Source organism: Amphiura filiformis, chromosome 1 (assembly GCF_039555335.1).
Source record: "Amphiura filiformis chromosome 1, Afil_fr2py, whole genome shotgun sequence".
Classification (NCBI taxonomy): Eukaryota; Metazoa; Echinodermata; class Ophiuroidea; order Amphilepidida; family Amphiuridae; genus Amphiura; species Amphiura filiformis.
Genome location: NC_092628.1, coordinates 41,833,160 through 41,857,480, shown reverse-complemented (window position 1 = coordinate 41,857,480; position 24,321 = coordinate 41,833,160). Strand labels below are relative to the sequence as shown.

The 24,321-nt window shown below is 35.3% G+C and overlaps 1 protein-coding gene across 1 annotated transcript; it reads right to left on the bottom strand.

Annotated features, from left to right (window-relative positions):
* Nucleotides 1-477: 477 nt before the first annotated feature.
* On the bottom strand, nt 478-10,436 carry LOC140160415 (uncharacterized). Its single transcript, XM_072183653.1, has 2 exons — nt 9,630-10,436; nt 478-501 (listed from the first exon to the last, which is right to left on the bottom strand). The coding sequence occupies exons 1-2, from the start codon at nt 10,434-10,436 to the stop codon at nt 478-480; spliced, it is 831 nt and encodes a 276-aa protein (XP_072039754.1).
* Nucleotides 10,437-24,321: the final 13,885 nt, after the last annotated feature.

The window sequence follows — 24,321 nt, the reverse complement described above, 5'->3', positions numbered from 1 at the left end:
ACTGATGACCTAGTTAGACCAATAACCTTATTTTATCACACGTAACAAGAAAAGTCAAATTATGCAAACAGATGACTTCCGACTGTTATCACAGATCTGTGCTATTATAAAGAAATAAAGGACGCCATCCCTTCTCCTTCCTTCCTTCCCTCCCTCAAATCCTCCCATTCCTACCTTCCTCCCTTCCTTCTTCCTTCCCTCCCTCCCTTTCCCCTCCCCATCCACCATTTTAAAACGAGTTCATCTCTTACTGCCGAGCAAAATATGATTTCACTTGGAAGTAGTTGCGATTTCAATGGAGTTTTCTGCAAAACGTACCTTCGCAAACGCTTTATACAATCTTATAGACAACTGAAAATTGAATATACCCAACTTCAGACTGATTTTGTTTGATCACGTCACATATTTTCTTATTGCATGAAGATGTTGTGTTGCCAAAGGAGATTCTAGCAACCGTGCGTGCTATCCACACAACATCTAACATACATTACAGAAGTTTTTCTGAAATAAAACATGAATAAGACATTCAATAAATGACTAAAAATGAATTACAATTTTTTAAAGGTCACACAATTATAAACCTCATTATAACAAACGACATTAAGTTAATAACTATGAAATCTTCTTGAAAGGGAATTATAGGTTCCTAGCTATCACGCAAGGCGCTTATTTGCCCTACAAACTATGTTTTTACAGATTATCTCTCTAATACTACTACTCGGTAAGTAGAATCCATATTAATGCAGCAGCGTGTACTCTCTATAAGAGGCTGCATGAAAAAAATATCAAACTGCTTTCTTAAATTTGCTAAATCAAACGCGTGGAGCCACGAAGTTGACAGTGTTTTTCAAAAATACAATTAGAATGGTAATCCATAATGATCACAAGTGGATGTAAGAGGTATATAATTTTCAATATAGTCAGAAAGTTTACTTTACTGAAATTTCATTTGAAATATGCGTAGGCGACTGTGTATTATATTGTATAAGACTCTAAGTTTAACATGTTACTTTAAAATAGGTCTTTACTGCATTATTCTAAGCAGGTTTGTACTCAATTGATCACCTTTTGCAAGTTGATATTGAATTCGATCGTCGTTAAATAAATATATGAAGTTCTGAACCCTTTACTTGTATCCCCTGCATGCACACTGTTTGGATGCACTTCAACTAAATTATTGTGTGTCATAATAAAAACCAATTTATACAATTTAGTTAAATAAAGTCAAATGAATTGCTGACGTTAACAGATGTCTGGGTAAATTCTCACTTCGACTCGAAATTCATTCTTCCGCGAGGGTAAAAACAATTTCTTAACAACTAAAACATCTGTTCTTGAACATACCCCTAAAGTTCTTCTAGGATAACGCAAATTCATTACGATATTTCTTTAGGCATCTTTGCACAACCTGTTCCTTGTCCAAACTTCATAAGTACGTAGTCTGTACTTTTCTACAGCAAATGAGTAATGTGCTTGTGTAATTCGAGACGTTTTATTGGTAAGGTGAACTTACAGGCCCGTGGGGTGCTGGGAACAGCAACAACTTGGCTGCCAAAATGTCGAACCAACGTGTAATGAATCCGGGCCTAGCAGGGTAAATTTCCTTCTATATGAACCTGTAGACATGGCAGAGATATTATTCAATCATACCCATGCTGCCATCCTATCTTAGGTAGTTGATTATATTGCAAGAAGAGAACTTGAAAACAAAAACCGTTTATGGCGGCTGTGCGTTGCCATTGCAGTTTGTTCATCTTTATTTTTGTTTCGCGCAAGGTGACTGCACCTTATATGTCAAGTGAAAAACAATAAAGTGTGGTGTGAGGTTACGTAGCAGTAGAGGGTGGAATAGAGGTAGGGGAAGATATTGATACTTGATGCTGACAGCTGTTTTTCGTACGCTAAAAATGCTAGATAGAATTTTTTCTTCTTCTCAGATTTTTGTGAAATTAATCTTGGTCTAACATGAATCCACATAGACTTATCCAGTTATGCGGTTCATTTTTGATGAAAGATCAACTGCTTAAATCTTTATGATGAACATAACAGAGAGTAATTAACGTTAACTAATGCAAAAGTAATTTAAAAATATTTCATAATATTACATTCAAGTCAATCGTTGGAAGAAGAACAAAAGTAACGCCAAAATTTAGTTTTTCTCGGTATAGTTGCAGACAGATTATTGTTTTGGTTACATTTATTTATACCATAGCCGAAACTCTTGCAATCATAGTCGAGACCGTGTCAAAAACCTAATTAACCAATGACAGAAAACGCTAACGAAAACGAAAAGGCTGATCTTAATACCAACAAGATTAGGAAAATCCAGACGACTGAACCAGGCCGGGTGCCATAAGATGGCCATGCTCCTGAAAGATCATGCATCCAGTTCACTGTCTCTGAGTGTAGATTCTCAGTGGATTTCAGAAAGCCTGCCAAAGTCAAGGGCTACAAGTACAAAATCAAAAGATTCAACGCAAGCCCAGTCCCATAGATGGCTGATCTCCTGAATCAGGCTTAGTGTTCGCTGTTTATTTATTTATTTATTTATTTATTTATTTATTTATTTATTTATTTATTTATTTATTTATTTATTTATTTATTTATTTATTTATTTATTTATTTATTTATTTATTTATTTATTTACAGATCGATTCCCTTTCCTGTCATTAGTGTTATTATGTTGTTATTCTGATGTTTTAATTTGTGTGCGAAGATTGCTGTAGGTGTGTAGGCATATTTGCGGATGATCTTGTGTGTGAGTTTGAATATACGCTTGTATGTATGGTGATAGATAGCTCTTGGGGTCACGGGCCCTGTGTATATTATTATTTCCTTTGATATTTTAATACTATTTTTTAACATTATTAAATTGCATACGTAATTTGCAATTCATTTGCCTACAACCACGTTTCTGTATTTTCAAAATACCTGCTATTTTCATATACATATTTTTTTTAATGTGTGTATTATTAATTTTTTTTATATAAATCACCATGTAATTCAACAATTCAGCTGCTCTTTGAGTGATTTGAATAAAAATATTTGAAATATGAATGAAAAACGAATAATTGTTGTGGTTTTATTTTGTTGAAATACAAGTAAAGCATGGCTTTACAAATAACGTTATAAAACATTTTGTTGTTGTTATCTTCAGATTGAGAGAAAAAAACTGCATAAAGTTGGCTCAGTAAGCTTAAAATCGCGAGGTACATTGTATCTACCTTATCAAAACTTCATGCACAAATGGATGTAAGCAAACACTAGTCTATACGTGCCCAAGTTCAATCGAAATGTTGTAATTATCACTGATATCTGGAGGCAAAATTGGGGGGTAATTTCCTACAATATTCACTGACCTTGTTGCTCATGGCTAACAAAGTAAGAAACCGATACCATGTCTTGGTTGACATTAATTACATATTTCTTCGGGATAATCTTTATATATTGGAAAGAAGCAAACATCGGAACGAGCTCAATTCTTGCGATGGGGGTAAGGTCGTTAAAGAATTCTACGCCCAAATAGTGGGCCATGTATAGTGTGCACTATGTCAGCGAATCCATGGATCATACAAATCAGAATCATGCCAGAATGTTATCGTATTGACCATATGAAATAAACAACATATTGTCGTTTTATGCTATACTCCAGAAAACGGAAACATTAATATCCCACGTTTATTGACTAAAGATACTACTATCATCGGATAAGGATAAGAGTTTGTACGTTGGTTCGGATAAGAAAACCATACGTTAAAAATGTTTAAAAAATACATTTCCTGTTCTTTATAAGTGAAGAAAAAACGGACACATGATGAAAGTATCCAAAAAGTACAAAGGTGTTTATACCAGCAGTAAAAAAATCTAAGGTTACAACATTTTTCTAAATGTTTGACGATACTCTGTTATGAAAACTGAGTTTCTAAAGTTTGCCAAAATAACCCTTTTCAAGATTTTACAATGTTAATTAGAGTACACCACCATGCACTAATCAAAATATTACACCTGTCTATCCTCTATCATACAATAGAGGATGGTAGTGAATGCAAACACTCTTATCAATTATTCTCATGTTTAGTCAGTTTTATATTTAATCTAGCACATATCCCCTTGTTCTAAAATGACCTAATCTTGTTTAAAAAAATACTATAATATACAATTCCTTGTGCATGAATTAAAAGAATAATTATAAAAGAATTACTGTACAAACACTGATTAATATGTTTTAAATCGAAATTGTCATAAAGATATAAAGAACAATGCAGTATCCTTTACACCCAAATAACCCATTATTTAAACGGTTTTTTTTACTGCCTCGGACACTATTACCACAGAATAGCGCGATTACGTTACCACGTGACTTGGATATCATGTTTTTCGTTATAGTCTGACCGCATTTTGTATAACCTCAGTCTCATTTGATCACATCAAGGTATTCTATCAATGTCCGAAATGCATTTCATAGTTGCTTACGTATTTTATAATATTAATGCATTCGCAAATGGATTTCTGCTTTAAAATGTAGTTACTCAATTAACCTCTACAAACAAAAATTAGATCGTACGCAATCATTTTAGTAGCCCTGGATCATGTGGGTGGACTTAAGTTATTCCTTGTAAATATAGAACTTAACAGCTGCTTATACATTGTATTACACACTAAGCATTTCGCGAAGCATTTACTGTAAATGTGTACAACAGACGACAGCTTTGTATTATTCTTTAATTTGCATTTTAACCCTCTAAGCTGACACAGATCTCACCAACTGATTCATTGTGTTGAATGACAAACCTATCGAAGTCATCTTTATTGTGGCGATTGCTAATACGAACAAACATGCCAAAAATTTCTCACTGATCACTAAAGGGTACAATTTGGTATGAATGAATCTTATAATATTAATGCCAATCAGAAAATGTGATCCTAAGTATAGACAACATCAATGGAAAAGCAAACAGAAAGATAGCAGACAATCTGTAAATGTTTATTGCCCTGCCAATCAAAGTAAACCTGCGATAGTTATCTTGTTGTTGAGTGTAGTATAATTCTTCACAAAATTTGAAATTCAAATTGATCTCTCACAAGGATAGCCGATTGTTCTTCGTGCATCATCTCTACGTATAGTTTATTTTTTGAATTATTCTGTGGAGATATGCAAACACGATATATCTCGTATCAAATGTTTCCATCGATTTATACGAGGTCGATTTTATCACTACTTGGTTAGGGTATCAGAGACGATTTGAATTTTAGTATATGATGCAAGCTATATTTCTGTAATCTCCCTAAAGTTGCTTTGAAAACTGAATCGGTGTTTACAAATCGGATTATTTGAGTACTATTATTTTCATTCTGAGTAAACCAGAGGTCATTAACACGAACTGCAAAAGGTAGAGTTCCTATATGGAGACCATTCTAATTAGCAAATATGAAGAGACATTTTAATAAGGACGTAATAATATCAGACTTGTACCCGAGTCCAGCTTGTCCGAGTCCGAGCCGAGCCGAGTCCATTTGTATCCGAGTCCGAGCCAAGTCCGAGTCCTTTTGTGTCCGAGTCCGGACTCGAGTCCAAGTCCGGGGTGCCGAGTCCGAGCCAAGTCCGAGTCCAACAAAATAAGACCCAAGTCCGGACTCGAGGTCGGCTCGAGTCCGGACTCGGTCAGAGTCCATGTCCGGAGGTGGCGGAGGGGGGGGTCATTCAACTTGAATGTGACATGTATTTGCCTACTGGCATTGCTTAGTAGGAATTTGTACAAAAATGGGTCATTGGGTATAACAAAATGAAAAAGCTAGGGTAATTGGGTATAAAATTTTGAAAGAAGGGGGTCATTTTGTATAAAATTTGAAAAAATGGGTCATTATTCCAAATAATGGAGCAACATTTTATATTTTGTTTCTAATTTGAAAATTTACAATACAAATTTGCTGAAAAAAAGACAATTTCAAAGTTTCCGCATAATTTTAAGGCATTTTGATGATAAAATTGCAGAAAGAGAAGGTCATTGGTCAAAGGTCACTCACTACACCACACCACACACCGCTCTCACTATACACACCCACCCCACCCCACACAGTTGACATTTCAAAGACTCAACCCAGGTCAACCAACCGACCAACCGTACACATGGTACACACAATACTTCAAAGACCCATACCCATGAGCAGCTACATGTAACTCCTGAAGGTAAAAACTACATGTATCAGACCACCTGTATCAGACAGCAGTCATGTGGGGGTATTAGAAATGTAGGCTGTGTGAAGCATAAAGATGAATTGCAATGATTCAAATACATTTTAGAGGGAGGCTCCCTATTATTGTAAACATTTTTATCCATTTTGACACCCAAATTTGGCAACCTCCCTATTTCTGGCAAATTTTGTGCCCTTGAACTTGGTTGCATGTATTTTTGAAAGTCTCCCTATTTTTTGTTTGAATCCTCTCTATTTTCTGGATGTTAATGTTGGCATCTCTGCATCATCGCTACGGTGTCTGTAGTTTGTGTGTGCTCACTACTCACAGCACATTTGTGTGGCCACTCCAATGTGCTGTGAGTAGTGAGCACACACAAACTACAGACACCGTAGCGACCTACCAATTTACTGAGTGGCAGCTGAGATGTAGGGTCCAGTGCATGTGCATGTTTCTCTCTTAAATTTTAATGGATTGGAAAGTTCCATGAAAAATCTCTTAGATATTTTTTATAGTCCAAATATTCAAATTATGCATTTAATTAATTATCAATTATTTCATTACTAAATTAATGATAACAATAATAATTATGATTCTGCTATTGACAGATAAATCTAAATAATTTGCTGGATATGTAGGATATATGACAGATCACATATTTGACAGCCCCCAATTAATTTGGAAAATGTTCAAATAAATAAAGTCAACAAATTTGAGATCTATTTTGACATTTTTAGATTTATCATTTCACATTTTACATGGATTTAATTGGACTGGACTCGGACCGGACTCGGCTTCGAGTCCGAGTCCTTTTGTGTCCGAGTCCGAGCCGAGCCGAGTCTTTTCGTGTCCGAGTCTGAGCCAAGTCCGAGTCCAACAAAAGTGGACTCGAGTCGGACTCGAGTCCGAGTCCGGACTCGAACGATACATCTCTGAATAATATTGCCACGTAAGAAACACACCTATAGAACTGACGCCTAACACATGTATACATTTATAATAACCCTGTGAACATGGTCTACACTCTTGAATCTACCTGATCAATTCATTGTAAACATGACGATTATACAGTCAAGCAATGCGAGACATCAAGAAATCAAATAAAACCCAACAATATATTTGACTGAAGCTCGAGCTGATGAAATCCTTAAATGGCATATAAGTAGCAATACAGGTTAAAATAGTATTTTCATTGTTTTGATGTCTTAAAGTTTTGTCTTTGATGAAGTTAGCTCCTATTTGAAAGATAAACTGGTCCTCTTTCTGCATCGGGCAATTCGAGATACAGACTGTCAAAGTTCATACAGAAGTCAAAATTAAATATTGCTCAAATAATTGTTGTTAAAAACATCACTCACCAAAATTATTCTTGTTATAAGGATCCAGAAAAAAAGTAGTATATATACATTTACCTTTCTGTGACGTACCGTTTGAAGAAGAAAGTTCAGCAGAAAGATCTAACGTCACATTTGGGACCCCACAAGGGTCAAAACTGAAAAATACTATACTATAATGGTCTCAAATTGCTTGCTTTCTATACACGGTTGTTTGATGGCATGTAAAACTGAGTCATTTTAAAGAAAAGTTGAACAATGATGGCGCTATTTATCTAAAATCTTGTTTGCATCTTTACAAGGGGTAGACACTTGTAAAATGGTATTAGAACCTCAGCAAACAGACTAACAAATGACAAAGGAATTTTCAAAAAATATTTTATAATGAAATGTAAGGTACAACTCATATTATTTGGCTAATTTAGATTTAAGATATATGTAAATAGCGCCCTCAATTTGCACATGAATATACAGTTTATAGAACTATATTTACTACAAAAAAGCAGAAAAAGGTGAAAAATTTGATATAGAAACGAAAATCTATGTTCAGAATTGCTACAAAATGCATGTGTACATACAATTTATTAGTGTAATACCTTTTGGTATTATTCAGGTCTAAAATTGAGCATTATAATAACGTTTTGTAAAAATATTAATAAATGATCACATCAAACAACCGTGTATAAACAATTAAAGAAGTGTTGGCCATAATCATGATGTTTCATTACTTTGATAGCATGGTAAAGAAGTTCAACGTCCATTGAATCCAATAGAACTATCCCGCGCATTGCAAACTATTTTTTGTTGTTTCTCCACGAGACGAGTTTTGCATGATATAACCCCGTCAGTGAAGACCAAAATGTGACCAAAATGAGGTAGGGGACGATATTGATACTTGGTGCTTACAGGTGATTTTCGTACGCCAAAATAATACTAGATATGATCTAATGTTTCCTTCTTCTCAGGTAGAATCTTCTGTAAAAATCGATTTTTGTGAAATGGGAAGTATTTCTTGAACTGCATATCTCCTTGTCTTGGGTAGGCATCAATTGATTCTCTGAGGTCTCTGGACTTAGGACCAGACTGGTGGGTTAAACCGCTTTTAAGTGCGCACAACCGTCACGCTACCCTCAGAGATAGATTTAATTAAACCATCATCAGAGATTGGTCACTCCATCCTACTTTCAGGCTAGGAACAGCTGGTATGAGTGGCGTAAACCAGCGTGCTAAGTCAATGCCCCTATATTACCCAGCAGACCCTTGAGCTAGAGTCAGCTGAACAGAGCTTGCACGACTGAAACTGGGATGTGCAATGTCATTACGGACAATGACTGGTCACAGGAACCCAGTCTTACTATCAGTTGGAGGGGTAGTTCATTTGTAGATCACCAGCGCGGTCATCTTCGGAGTCTAATTTCACCCTTCTTAAGATGAGCACTCCTTTGTAGTTCTCTCTTGGAAGATGACAAAAGTGGAAAAATCACCTTGTTGCAGTTTAACTATCAAACGAACAAAATCAGCTTGTTACACCGCCAAATTGCCACACCGTTGCAACGGTCCACCCGGGGTGATGTAAGGCAGCAGGCAGGACTAGTGTATAGCTATGAAAAGTGTCGTTGAGGAATATTTATAAGTGTCACTACTCACTTGGTATATTTAGGTCTGACTGTCTTATGTTGTTCGTCTTCTTTATCTTCACATGGAGACGGTTTCCAGCTTTTAATCAGGTCTATCTGTCGGAATGCTTTGCTTTGACGGCATATCCATATCACATAGCTGGTTCTGAGTGCGGTTTTAGAAGCCACATCCATGATGTAACGTCTCTTTCCACTTAGTACTCCGAGAGCAGCGATGCATTTTGTCAGCGATGTGTTGTTAATACCTCTGCTTCCAATTTCAATTGGGGAGTAGTGCGTACACCATTCCCTATTTTCGCAGTCGGCTACAAGATCTTGGTATTTGCTTTTCTTTCTTGCATTGGCATTTGACAGGTTTTCTTCCATTGGGACTGTAAGCTCAATGATGATAACTGTTTTGGTCCTTTCAGAATAGATTGTAATATCAGGACGTTTTGCAGTCTCTGTGATTATGGGAGGACATACTACTTGCTTTTGTTCCTCATCCATCAGAAATTCCCAGTCATTGGCCTTCTGTAAGAGGGTTGTTGGTTCTCTTTTTGGAAGAGGCAGCGCTGGATTCCGGTAGGTTACACCATCTGCAGTGCGGAATTTGATAGTAGTCATATAGTTGGTATCTACTGGAGGTGTGTACGACTTCTGATTTGCCTCTTCAAAGAAGGGCATTATGCCATTTGCTATAGCTTTCAGTGTCTGATCATGTCTCCAGTTGTATCTACCACTCTGCAGAGAATAGTTACATCCATTTAAGATATGGAATAGAGTGCAGTTATTATGATGACATAAATGGCAGGATCCGAGGTTGGTCTTTCCCCAGAGTCTCAAATTAGCTGGTGATGGAAGTTGGTCGTGGATGGCATTGACATGGAAAGATAGGAGCTCTGGTGTCCATACATAAAGGAGCTTCTTCCAAGATGTATCTACTTGCATGGCAGAGTCCCATCTGAGCCATTGTCCTTGTTTGGCGCAGCCATAGAGGTACACAAGCATGTCATCTTCATCTACGTCTTTTACCAGACTAGTGATGCATTTCCTGTGTTCTTGGGGTTTCTTGTCTCTTAACAGTTTCTGGTTCTTTTTGAAACCAAGGCATGCTCTGTCTGTTTGGCCTCTGCACATCTCATTCAGTATCAGATGTCGCTCTCTTTGTTCAAGTTCTCTGACTCCATTCCACCTTGATTGCTTTTCTTTTCTTTGTAGGCAGTCTTTGTAGAGAGTCGTCTGTGTTCTATAGAATACTTGTTGAGATGGTGCTTGGTGACTTGCATGCATTTTACAGAAGTGATGAGTCTTTTAAGGTGAAGCCCATACTTCTTTCTGCTTCTGTATAGAGCACTATTGGTGGTACATCTGCTTATTCATGCCCATCGTTTCAAGTATTTGGTGCAAGTATCTTCCAAGCCCTCGATGTATGCAATTGGGAAGTTGTAGATGGTAAACTCTCATGTCATTTTGGGTAGGATTGCATTATTATATATCCACATCTTCATGATTCCATTGAGTAGACTTTTGTCTGTCTTTTTTCAGCATGTCTGTTAGTTTCTGCTTTACAGACGCTCTGATTTCCTTATCTTTCAGATCTTTTATAATGAAACTATGAACATGGTCTACACTCTTTAAACTACCTGATCATTTCATTGTAAACAGGAAGATTATACAGTCAGGACATGCGAGACATAAAGAAACTAAATAAAATCCAATAATATAATCCGAACAAATCTTCTGCGCAAGAACATCAGCTGAAGACGCAGATTGAGTTGGTGATGAGTCTACCAAATTTCAGCACCGTAGAAGTTTAATTTTATTTTCTATTTACGTTTACCGCTAACTATGAATATACATCATTATTTTAATTTTAGATGTCAAGGGGCAAGAATGACAGTCATATGTTGACCAAATTTATTTATTTAGTACTAATTTATTTTCTACCGCGTGATGATGTAAATTCCTCTATATAATGTATATTCTAACAGTAAATTTTACATCCAATAACATGTCATGCAATTAAACAATGCTGTTGGCCACGTATACCCAAAATTAAGCCATTGATTCTTTAATAGTATCAGTGAAGACATATCACTGAACATCGTAAAATATTACATTAACTTTACTAGCATGACTAGAGGATATTGCACCACACGACATAGTTATATACAGTCACGGTGGTTGTTACTGCTCCTTCAAAATAACACCTTGTCATATCTCCCCCAGGAATAGAGTACTGAAAGAACTGAAAGAAGACTTGAAAAAGTTATGATAAAGGTGAAAATAAAGTCTGGCTGCCAGCCACAAAATTTCACAGTATCACGAATGATGAATTTAAGACAATATGCGACGTGTCATGTCAAAAGGAGACCAATTTTATAATACCATAACTTACAAACTCAATATCTTCGCTTAGGAATGTCCGATTTCATTGGGAAAACAGCATTGTGGAGCAAAATATCTCTTTATTTAAGATATGTAAACCTCAAAATCGATAACCTGCCCAAAAGTGTCTCCTTTTGACATGACACGTCACATATCTCTTATGAGTGACACGTATAATGTGTGATATATGGCAGAGCATATCTCGCGTTTTATGAAGGTTCGTAACACCATCTACGTGTTGAGACTAACGCTGGATATCGTTTGTTGTATATCAGTTCCTATATATAACGCTTTTGGTTTATGCGGCCTTTGCAGATCTAATATTTAAAGATTAATTATTTTTTACACGTTTTAATAATAATTTTTGTGTTAATAAAGGATAAAAACACGGGAAATTGACATTACCGAACATATTACAGTATTCATTCTGGAAGTCTGCTGTAAATGATAAATAGAGATCAAGAATCACTACCAATCCATTAACACTTTTTTGTTTGAGCTAATTTTGCACAAATACGCATGCTACTCTACGTCTGCTCGAGAATGATGAGATAAATTGTTACCGTTGGGATTCTTTCAAATATTATTTATTTGTTTTTCTTTGATTTTGATATTGAAATAATTCCTCACATTCAGGCGTTTCTGCCTCATTACCTGTGTAAGTCAATTCAATGTGAAATGTAATTAAGCTTCTCTCAAGCAAATCACGCAACAAATCGAAATTTTATGTCGAATATGTCAAAAACAGGTGTAATTACTCTAACATGGGATGTTCAATAGGAAATTACTTCATGAGCATGGAAAACATCATAATTTAGTGCAACATAATGATGGGTTATTCTCATGTAATGACTATGTGTCTTTGCTTGTGGGTATTCAAGACTGGGTCAAATCTTCGTACTGCGAGATTTAATTATGTTACAATAAATGTATCATATAAACGTGGAACACTGCTTCTAGTATTTTCCATTTCGTAATTTATATTTTGTATGACATATTATAAAAGAAATACAATTACAAAGAGCCATGAGGAGGTTATGTTGTTGATGGTTATACCGTGTCAATGAGTGAAAATGTTACTACTGAGATGTACGTTAGTCAGCCATGCAGGTGCTAATGTACTCAATTGTTGACCTAGTTAGACCAATAACCTTATTATATCACACGCAACAAGAAAAGTCAAATTGTGCAAACAGATGATTCCTGACTGTTATCCCACCCTCCCTCCATTCCTCCCTCCCTCCCTTTCCCCTCCCCATCCACCATTTTAAAACGAGTTCATCTCTTACAACCGAGCAAAGTAAGATTTCACTTGGAAGTAGTTGCAATTTCAATAGAGCTTTCTGCAAAACGTACCTTCGCAAACGCTTTATACAAAAAATTGAAAATTGAATATACCCAACTTCAGACTGATTTTGCTTGATCACACCACATATTTTCTTATAGCATGAAGATGTTGTGCTGCCAAAGAAGATTCTGGCACAACTTCTTACACACATTACAGCAGTTTTTCTTAAATAAAACATGAATAAGACATTCTCTTTTCAATAAATCACTAATAATGAATTACAATTTTTTAAAGGTCACACAATCATAAACCTGATTATAACAAACCACATTAAGTTAATAACTATGAAATCGTCTTGAAAGGGAATTATAGGTCCCTAGCTATCACGCAAGGCGCTTATTTGCCCTACAAACTATGTTTTTACAGATTATCTCTCTAATACTACTACTCGGTAAGTAGAATCCATGTTAATGCAGCAGCGTGTACTCGCTATAAGAGGCTGCATGAAAAAATATCAAACTGCTTTCTTAAATTTGCTAAATCAAACGTGTGGAGCCACGAAGTTGACAGTGTTTTTCAAAAAATACAATTAGAATGGTAATCCATAATGATCACAAGTGGATGTAAGAGGTATATAATTTTCAATCTAGTCAGAAAGTTTACTTTACTGAAATTTCATTTGAAATATGCGTAGGCGACTGTGTATTATATTGTATATATAAGGAAGACTTTAAGTTTTTAAACATGTTACTTAATAGGTCTTTAATACTGCACTATTTTAAGGCAGGCTTGTACTCAAATGATTACCTTTTTGCAAGTTGATATTGAATTCGGGCGTCGTTAAATAATTATATGAAGTTCTGAACCATTTACTTGTATCCCCTGTATGCACACTGTTTGGATGCACTTCAACTAAATTATTATGTGTCATAATAAAACTAATATAATATACAATTTACTTGAATTTGACATCAAATGAATTGCTGACGTTAACAGATGTCTGGGTAAATTCTCACTTCGACTCAAAATTCATTCTTCCGCGAGGGTAAAACAATTTCTTAACATATAAAACACCTGTTCTTGAACATACCCCTAAAGTTCTTCTAGGATAACGCAAATTCATTACGATATTTCTTTAGGCATCTTTGCACAACCTATTCCTTGTCCAAACTTCATAAGTACGTAGTCTGTACAGCAAACGAGTGATGTGCTTGTGTAATTCGAGACGTTTTATTGGTAAGGTGAACTTACAGACCCGTGGGGTGCTGGGAACATTAACAACTTGGCTGCCAAAATGTCGAACCAACGTGTAATGAAATCCGGGCCTAGCAGGGTAAATTTCCTTCTATATGGACCTGTAGTCATGACGAAGATATTATTCAATCAAACTCTTGCTGCCATCCTATCTTAGGTAGTTGATTATATTGCAAGGAGAGAACTTGAAAACAAAAACCGTTAATGGTGGCTGTGCGTTGCCATTGCAGTTTAAATACAGTTGGTTCATCTTTATTTTTGTTTCGCGCAAGGTGACTGCACCTTATATGTCAAGTGAAAAACAATAAAGTGTGGTGTGGGGTTACGTAGCAGTAGAGGGTGGAAATAGAGGTAGGGGAAGATATTGATACTTGATGCTAACAGCTGTTTTTCGTACACCAAAAATACTAGATACGGTCTACTTTTTTCTTCTCAGATAGAATCTTGTATAAAAATCGATTTTTGTGAAATTAATCTTGGTCTAACATGAATCCACATAAACATATTCAGTTATGCGGTTCATTTATGATGAAAGATCAACTGCTTTAATCTTTATGATGAACAAAACAGAGAGTAATTAACGTTAGCTAGTGCAAAAGTACTTTTAAAATGTTTCATAATATTACATTCAAATCGATCGTTGGAAGCAGAACAAAAGTAACGACAAAATTTAGTTTTTCTCGGTGTAGTTGCAGACAGATTATTGTTTTGGTTACATTTATTTATACCATAGCCGAAACTCTTGCAATCATAGTCGAGACCGTGTCAAAACCCTAATTAACCAATGACAGAAAGCGTTATCAAAGAGATTAGGAAAGAAAAGGCTGATCTTAATATCAATAAGATTAGGAAAATCCAGAGGACTGCACCAGGTCGGGTACCATAAGATGGCCATGCTTCTGAAAGATCTTGCATCCAGTTCCCTGTCTCTGAGTGTAGATTCTCAATGGATTTCAGAAAGCCTGCCAAAGTCAAGGGCTACAATTGCAAAATCAACGCAAGCCCAATCCCATACATGGCTGATCTCCTGAATCAGGCTTAGTGTTCGCTGTTTATTTATTTATTATTTATTTATTTATTTATTTATTTATTTATTTATTTATTTATTTATTTATTTATTTATTTATTTATTTATTTATTTATTTATTTATTTATTTATTCATTTATTTATTTATTTATTTATTGCGATAGATAGCTCTTGCAGCCACGTGACTCTGTGTATAAATTATTTCTTTTGATATATTAATATTATTTTTTTACATTATTTTATTACATTGCATACGTAACTTGCAATTCATTTGCCTACAACCACGTATTTTCAAAATACCTGCTATTTTGATATAGGCCTACATTTTTTTAATGTGTGTATTATCAAAAAAAATCAACATGTAATTCAGCAATTCGGCTGCTCTTTGAGAGATTTGAATAAATTTATTTGAAATATGAATGAAAAGCAAATCACTTTCGTTGTTTTTTTGTTGTATCAGTACAAGTAAAGCATGGCTTTACAAATAACGTAAAAAAGAATTTTGTTCTTGGTATCTTCAGATTGAGAGATTTATGTTGTAATAAAGAGAAAAAAGACCGTGTTCATATTGCCATTGGCTTAGGAAGCTTAAAATCGCGAGGTACATTGTATCTACCTTATCAAAACTTCATTCACAAATGGATGTAAGCAAATACTAGTCTATACGTGCCCAAGTTCAATCGAAATGTTGTAATTATCACTAGATATCTGGAAGCAAAATTGGGGGTAATTTCCTACAATATTCACTGACCTTGCTTTTTGGCTAACAAAGTAAGAAACCGATACCTTGTCTTGGTTGACATTAATTACATATTTCTTCGGGATAATCTTTATATATTGGAAAGAAGCAAACATCGGAACGAGCTCAAGTCTTGCGATGGGGGTAAGGTCGTTAGTGTCTCCGGCAGGGGTCTATATCCAGATGGTGGGCCACGTATAGTGTGCACTATGTCAGTAAATCCATGGAATCATGCCAGAATGTTTTCCGCATTGGGCATATTGAAATTATATATACTGTGATCGCGTAATATGCTGTAAAACACAAACAATGAGACTTATAAAGCGTCCTTGTAAAAATTAATACGACACACACAATTTAAGATGCAAACATGCTAATGCAACCAAAGCAACTTATTGGAGTTTCTATTAAAGCTTCAACGCTATCCGTGTTTGTGTAGCATACTTCATACAAGTTTGATGTTTTACAATCGTATTCACCTCACAAAAAATCTTCAGTTCAACTTTCACCTACATCTCATAATGTTGGTGTATCAAATTCAATCAATTTTTGCCAACTTCTGGGTTTTGTTATAATCAGTGCCTCATCCACCTAGGTTTTGTTTTGATTAAACAAGTTAAGTAACAGTTAGTAACATGACTTATACATAATGTACGTGACTGGAGAATCCAATACCGTACACAAAAATGTGGCGTTTCACCGTTTGTTTATTTGTAAGGTTTGTTGAACAGCTAGTTGGCATACTAGAAAGGATCAAATGAAATACCAAGATAACTCATGGCATCAAACTCGCTTTTCAAACTCAAATCACCATGTAAGTAGTATACGATGTTGCTTCTATAATAGGTACCATGTAGAGTTTCAACTGACACTCTTATTTTGTAATGGCAATGCTATTCGGCATCAACATGAGATAAAAAATCTTATCATAGAGCATGTCAATTCAACTCGAGGCAGATTCCAAAAGTTACTTGATTGCAAAAGCAAATGGTTTTTACACACAGGATCTATAACTACTGTATGGAGATCAATCATTGCAACACTCACATGCCAAGATCATTATTATGAGTAAAGTCAGGTAACCGGTGCAGCAAAAGTGGTCGTAATGTTTTAAATGTGTAATTTATGCCCTAGGTAATTATACCTGTGTTGATTTCTTTAAAATACAATTGAAGATCATCTAATAAACACTTCATACAAATTATATGTTGTTTTGTTTTATCCCTGACCACATGAGCCGTGTATACGTATGACTAATAAGATACTATAATGTACATTGTGCAAGGATTAAAAGAATAATTATTAAAGAATTACTGAACAAACACTAATCAATATGTACCAGTTGAAATCGAAATTGTTAGGGTACGGTGGCTCAGTGGTTACGGCCTTGGACTCATAATCTGAGAGCTTGCTCGACGTGCGTGGGTTCGATTCCCCGTCCCACCACCGTGTTGCGCCCTTGGGCAAGGCGCTTTGTTGCCTCACCCCACCCAGGTGCAATGGGAAGCGGTTAGGGGTAGTCACAGTCGTTGTACTGATGGACCCTGCGCCACTGGTAGGCTGCAAACGTGGTTCCGACATATTCTAATGACGGCGGAATAAATGTAAAAGCGCTTTGAGGCTGTTTACGGCATAAAGCGCTATATAAATACCTACATTTATAAAGATATAAAGGGTAATGCAGTATCCTTTACACCCAAATAATGTGTCCGATGCAGTAAAAACGTAAATAATGGGTGACGGGCAGCCGACCCCATTATTTAAACGTTTTTACTACCTCTGACACTATTACCACAAAATATCGCGATTGCGTTACCAAGTGACTTGAATATCATGTTCTTCGTTATAGTCTGACCGCATTTTATATAACCCCAGTCTCATTTTGATCACACCAAGGTATTCTATCAATGTCCGAAATGCATTTCATAGTTGCTTACATATATTATAATATTAATGCATTCGCAAATGGATTTCTGCTTACTAAAGCTCTACAAAAAAAGATTGTACGCAATCATTTTAGTAGCCCTGGATCATATGATGGACTTAAGTTATTCCTTGTAAATATAGAACTTAACAGCTGCTTATACATTGTATTACACACTAAGCATTTCCCGAAGCATTTACTGTAAATGTGTACAACAGACGACAGATTTGTATTATTCTTTAATTTGCATTTTAACCCTCTAAGCTGACATAGATCACACCAACTGATTCATTCTATTGAATGACAAACCTATCGAAGGCATCGTTATTATGACTATTGCTAATACGAACAAACATGCCAAGCATTGTTCACTGCTCATTAAAGGGTAGAAATTGGTATGACTGAATCTTATAATATTAATGCCAATCAGGAAATGTGATCCTAAGTATAGACAACATCTCGATGGGAAAGCAAACAGAAAGACAGCATAACATCTGTAGATGTTTATTGCCCTGCCAATCAAAGTAAACCTGCGATATTTATCTTGTTGTCGAGTGTTGTATAATTCTTCACAAAATTTGTAATTCAAATTGATCTCTCACAAGGCTAGCCGATTGTTCTTCGCGTTTGGTGCATCATCTCTGCGTATAGTTTATTTTTGAATTATTCTGTGGGGATATGCAAACGCAATATATCTCGTATCAAATGTTTCCATTGATTTATACGAGGCCGATTTTATCACTACTTGGGTGGGGTATTAGGGACGATTTGAATTTGAGTATAAATGTATATACCTTTCAGCTCCCTAAAGTTGCGTTGAAAACAGAATCGGATTATTTGAGTACTGTTATTTTCATTCTGAGCAAACCAGAGGTCATTAATACGAACTGCAAAAGGTAGAGTTCCTAGGGACGATTCTAATTACTAAATGTGAAGAGATGTTTTAATAAGGACGTAATAATATTGCCACGTAAGAAACACACCTACATGTATAGACGCCTTAACAAAGGTATATATATTTATAATGAAACTTTGAACATGGTCTGCACTCATCAATTCATTGTAAACATGAAGATTATACAGTCAAGCAATGCGAGACATCACGAAATCAAATAAAACCCAAAAATATATTTGATTGAAGCTCGAGCTGATAAAATTATCCTTAAATGGCATATAAGTAGCAATACAGGTTAAAATAGTCCAACCGCGGCTATATTTTACCTTGTTTTGGTGTCTAAAAGTTTTGTCTTTGATGAAGTTAGCTCCTATTTGAAAGATAAACTTTTTCTCTGTCAACATTGGGCAATTTGCGATACGGAGTGTCAAAGTTCATACAGAGGTCAAAATTAAAAGTTACTGATATATTAAATTATTGTTAAAAACATCACCAAAATGATTCTCGTAGTAAGGATAAAAAAACACACATATATTTACCTTTCTGTGACGTACCGTTTTTGAGTTCAGCAGAAAGATCGAACGTCACATTTGGGACCCACAGGGGTCAAAACTGAAAAACACTATACTATAATGTTCTTAAATTGCTTGCCTTCTATAAGCAATTCAAGAAGCTGAAGCTGGAAAATGGCACTTGGCAACCGGTTAGCCAGTTTCCACGGCTGTTTGATGTATATAGAATTGGCTTCATTATTAACTAAATGCAAATTATAGATGGCGCTCTATATCCTAAATCATATTTTTTTTTATTTGCAAGGGTTAGGTGAATAATACTGCCATTAAAACAGCTGGAATAGGTGAAACAAGCAACAAGGAAATTTTTATAAACATATTTCATCAAACAATAAAAGGAATTATTTGTATTAAAAGCTTGAAAGAGTAATTTCCAGTAACTAAATAGCGCCACCAATTTTGTCATTAATAGATACATTTTATATCTGAAAAAGCTATAAGAAATGCTATAAAAGTGAATAATTTTGTAAAAGAGGGGAAATTAATGTTGAGAATGACTCACAAGCATCTGTATACATTAGGATGATATCACATTTAGCACATGATGTTTTGTTTGAAAAACTAATAAATGATCCCATCAAACAACCGTGTTTCATGTGTATGATCAACTAAACACTCCTCTTTGCATAACATCAATTAATCGTCCCCGGTCTTTATGCTAATGGATCGACGAAATTATACCTTTATTTGACAGATTTGCTTCAAAAACATCCATGTGATATGCCTTTATAATACTGTCATACTGTGGGTAAAATTAAACGTTTGAAACTTAAGATTTTGGAAGATCAGAAGCAGGTTGTTTGATGAAATATCAAGTGAACGCGTATTTAATTATCTACTCCGCGATGAAGTAAATTCGTCTATATTCTAGTGGTAAATGTCAGCTTTTTAGCCGACTAAAATGTTAGTATATTGATAAAATACATGCTATTAAACAATGCTGTGGGGCAACGCATGCCCCAAATTAACCTATTGATTCTTTAATAGCATCAGTGAAGATATATTGCTGAACATCGTAAAATATTACATCACCTTTTACCAGTGCACCATATGATATCATATAATATGCAGTCACGGTTTTTACTTCTCCTTAAAGATAACACCTTGTCATATCTCCCCCAGGAACATAGCACTGAAAGAGCTGAAAGAAGACTTTAACAATTGATGATAAAAGTTGATCATACTTGAGTACCAGCCACAAATATTACAGTACCACGGAGAGATGAATTTAAGACAATGCCTCTTGTAAGTGACACATATGTGTGTGATACATAGCAGAATATATCCCGCGTTTTATGAAGGCTCTTAACACCACTTACGTGTTGAAACTAACGCTGAATATTGTTTCCTATCCTTTCATACCGTTAACGCTTCTGGTTTATGCTAGTTTGGCCTTTGCATACAATATTGTTATAAAATTGGAAGATTAATAACTACTTACAGAACTCGTAACGTAATTATTTTTTGCTGATAAAGAATTAATATTACCAGACATATTATAGAATTCATTCTGAAAGTCTTCTTTAGATCAAGAATCACTACCAAATTTCATATATTTGTTTTCAGATGATTTTACACATGCAACTCAATATCTGCATGAGATTGTTAGAGATTCTTATAATTATGCCTTATTATTATTTTTTGATTTTGACATTAGATGAATCCCATACATTAAAGCATTTCTGCCTGTGAAAGTTAATTCAATGTAAAATATAATTAAGATGCTCTCAACAAATCAAGCAACGATCAAACTCTTGCCGAATATTTTCTAGAATGACATTTAATTTGTTTTGTTTGAAAACAGGTGTTATCACTCTAACGTGGGATGTTCAATAGGAAATTACTGCATGAGCACGGAAACATCATAATTAAGTGTTACAAACATAGCGATGAGTTATTCTCAGGTAAAATGTCTATGTCTTTGCTTGTGGGTATTCAAATTGGGTCAAATCCTCGTATTGCGAGATTTAATCATTTTATCATGAATGTATCATACAAATATGGAGAACTGCTTCTAGTATTTTCCATTTTTGATGTATTCATTTCTCTGACATATACATTATAATAGAAATATAAGTGTTATGGTGAGCTAGGACGCAATTATTTTGCTGCTCGTATAAATTGGTTAGTTAGTGTGCCAATGGACACATGGGAAATGGAGCGAAAATTTGACTACTGCGACGTGCCTAGGTCAGCCATGCAAGTGCTAATGCACTCATTTGATGACCTAGTTAGACCAATGACCTGTGGCAAAAGAAGTCAAATCGTGCAAACAGATGCATCTCTGACCCTCTCCCCAAAAAGCATATTCGTAGGCATGTAATCCAAGCAAACTAAGAATTCACTTGGAGCTAACTGCAACAGAATTTATTATTGTACCACAATGCATTTCTAGTCTCAATAACGCCATACTAAAATTACTGCGGAGAAACGATGGCTAATATACATATAAACTGGAATGGATAACGTATTACTTTCACAAGGATTCAAAAAATGTGCAGTTCTACCTATCTCTGACGTACAGTTCTCGAGTTAGAAACCGAAAGTTCAAATTTCATTTGTTTTGGCTCTACATGGGTAAAATATTAAAAATCCTACAACTTTGATCAAAGTCGTCTTTAATTAAGTTCCTCTTGCAAAGACATGTTAAACAAAAATGGTTTTGTTATCTGGGTAATAGGGCAACAAGTCAAAGCCAAATATTGAATCTGGTTGACATTAATCTATTTTGTGTTACCTAACAAAACACCTAAAACACAATAACAATGTAAATTATTCTCAATTTTGTAAAATTCGCGATATAATACAAATTTTTATGGCAAATTATTACAAATTGATATCTTTGACATTCAACAGTCCTCGAAATTAACTTATAAATCTAATGATATGCACTTATAGTGTATGTAACTGGGAGCGAAAGCAGTATATCATTTGAAAATGTTGACCGTTTCTATTGAAGATATACATTTTTTCCCAAAAAGACGTACAAATTGTAGGTATTTTAGGTTTTTCATAAGGGTGTCAATATATCATCTAGATGTTTCGCTAGGTTGCAGTATGGTGAATTAATTGAACTGACAATAGATCTAAATGACATATTTGCTTTGTAGATTTTCTGTAGACCATAAAATGTGTGGAAACACAGTGTGCGTAGGTGTTAAATTTGTTTTGTTCTTTCAAGTGATAGGGTGGGGTCTTTCTTTATGACTTGATATTTTTTATTTTCTCTTTGTACTTATCTTTGTACATAACAACGGTAGACGGCCCTTGTCTGCTGGTAGGGGAATTATGGAAATACCATTCTTGAGTGAATTCAACTCTTCTCTCTCTTCCCGACATTGTATTTGGTTGAGGAACCTTTATAGCTTTCTTGAGAACCCTGAGAACATCACTTCGCTTCACCTTCACCTTCAAGTCTTTTAATCCGTGTTTGGTCGCCGCTATTAACTCATTGACCGGAATGCTCGTCGGAGATGGTGATTAATTCATGCCTTTGCTTAAGATAGCATTTTCAGAGTCATTAAATTCCCTACTACTTTCATTGCAAACTGTGTTTTGAGGAACGTCACTATTATTTCCCTGATCCCGCCTTAAGCTTTTTGGGTTTGTTGTTCTAGATGAGCAAATCTCTGAAGATGTTCTTGCTTAACACGTGAGTATGTGTTGTCTTGGCCACACGTGATACATTTTCAAAGTCCAATTTATTCAAATGATCTTTTAGCCAATTGTATTTTTGATTTATTTCTTTGGATATGCGTTGCATTTACTGACGATTTTCATTAAAAGTGGCTCGTATTCCGAATGTAAATTCGGTGCAATGTGCTCTCAGATCCCAACAAAAACGTTGCTATCTGATTCCTTAAGACGAAGTAAAGTCTGCCTGAAAACTGCCAAAAAGACGTACAAATTGTAGGTATTTTAGGTTTTTCATAAGGGTGTCAATATATCATCTAGATGTTTCGCTAGGTTGCAGTATGGTGAATTAATTGAACTGACAATAGATCTAAATGACATATTTGCTTTGTAGATTTTCTGTAGACCATAAAATGTGTGGAAACACAGTGTGCGTAGGTGTTAAATTTGTTTTGTTCTTTCAAGTGATAGGGTGGGGTCTTTCTTTATGACTTGATATTTTTTATTTTCTCTTTGTACTTATCTTTGTACATAACAACGGTAGACGGCCCTTGTCTGCTGGTAGGGGAATTATGGAAATACCATTCTTGAGTGAATTCAACTCTTCTCTCTCTTCCCGACATTGTATTTGGTTGAGGAACCTTTATAGCTTTCTTGAGAACCCTGAGAACATCACTTCGCTTCACCTTCACCTTCAAGTCTTTTAATCCGTGTTTGGTCGCCGCTATTAACTCATTGACCGGAATGCTCGTCGGAGATGGTGATTAATTCATGCCTTTGCTTAAGATAGCATTTTCAGAGTCATTAAATTCCCTACTACTTTCATTGCAAACTGTGTTTTGAGGAACGTCACTATTATTTCTCCGATCCCGCCTTAAGCTTTTTGGGTTTGTTGTTCTAGATGAGCAAATCTCTGAAGATGTTCTTGCTTAACACGTGAGTATGTGTTGTCTTGGCCACACGTGATACATTTTTAAAGTCCAATTTATTCAAATTATCTTTTAGCCACTTGTATTTTTAATTTATTTTTTGGATATACGTTGCATTTACTGACGATTTTCATAAAAAGTGGCTCGTATTCAGAATGTAAATTTGGTGCAATGTGCTCTCAGATCCCACCAAAAACGTTGCTATCTGATTCCTTAAGATGAAGCAAAGTCTGCCTGAAAACTAGTGTAAATTGATGAAACAGGTATTAGAATAAGCATTCTGTGTAATAGTGTTTCACCATTCTGTTTACTCTTCGTAGCTTGCTCTAATGTAATCAATAGCGCAAGGTGTAATTGTTGCTGTGTATGTCCTTGTACACTATTACAGGTAATACTAACACACTTTCCTGATCAAAATTTCAAAGAGTACAACATTTTAAAGCTGAAAATTTCCAACTGCAAGGCATAAAAGATGTGAAAATTACAATACTGAACAGGTAATCTAACCCAGCTAAAGGCAATGTAC

Coding starts and splice junctions, on each gene's coding strand:
- LOC140160415 (XM_072183653.1), bottom strand. CDS start 10,436: ATGCATGCAAGTCACCAAGCACCATCTCAACAAGTATTCTATAGAACA. Junction 502..9,629: donor ATGAGGAACAAAAGCAAGTA/GTATGTCCTCCC, acceptor GTTTTATTTCAG/AAAAACTTCTGTAATGTATG.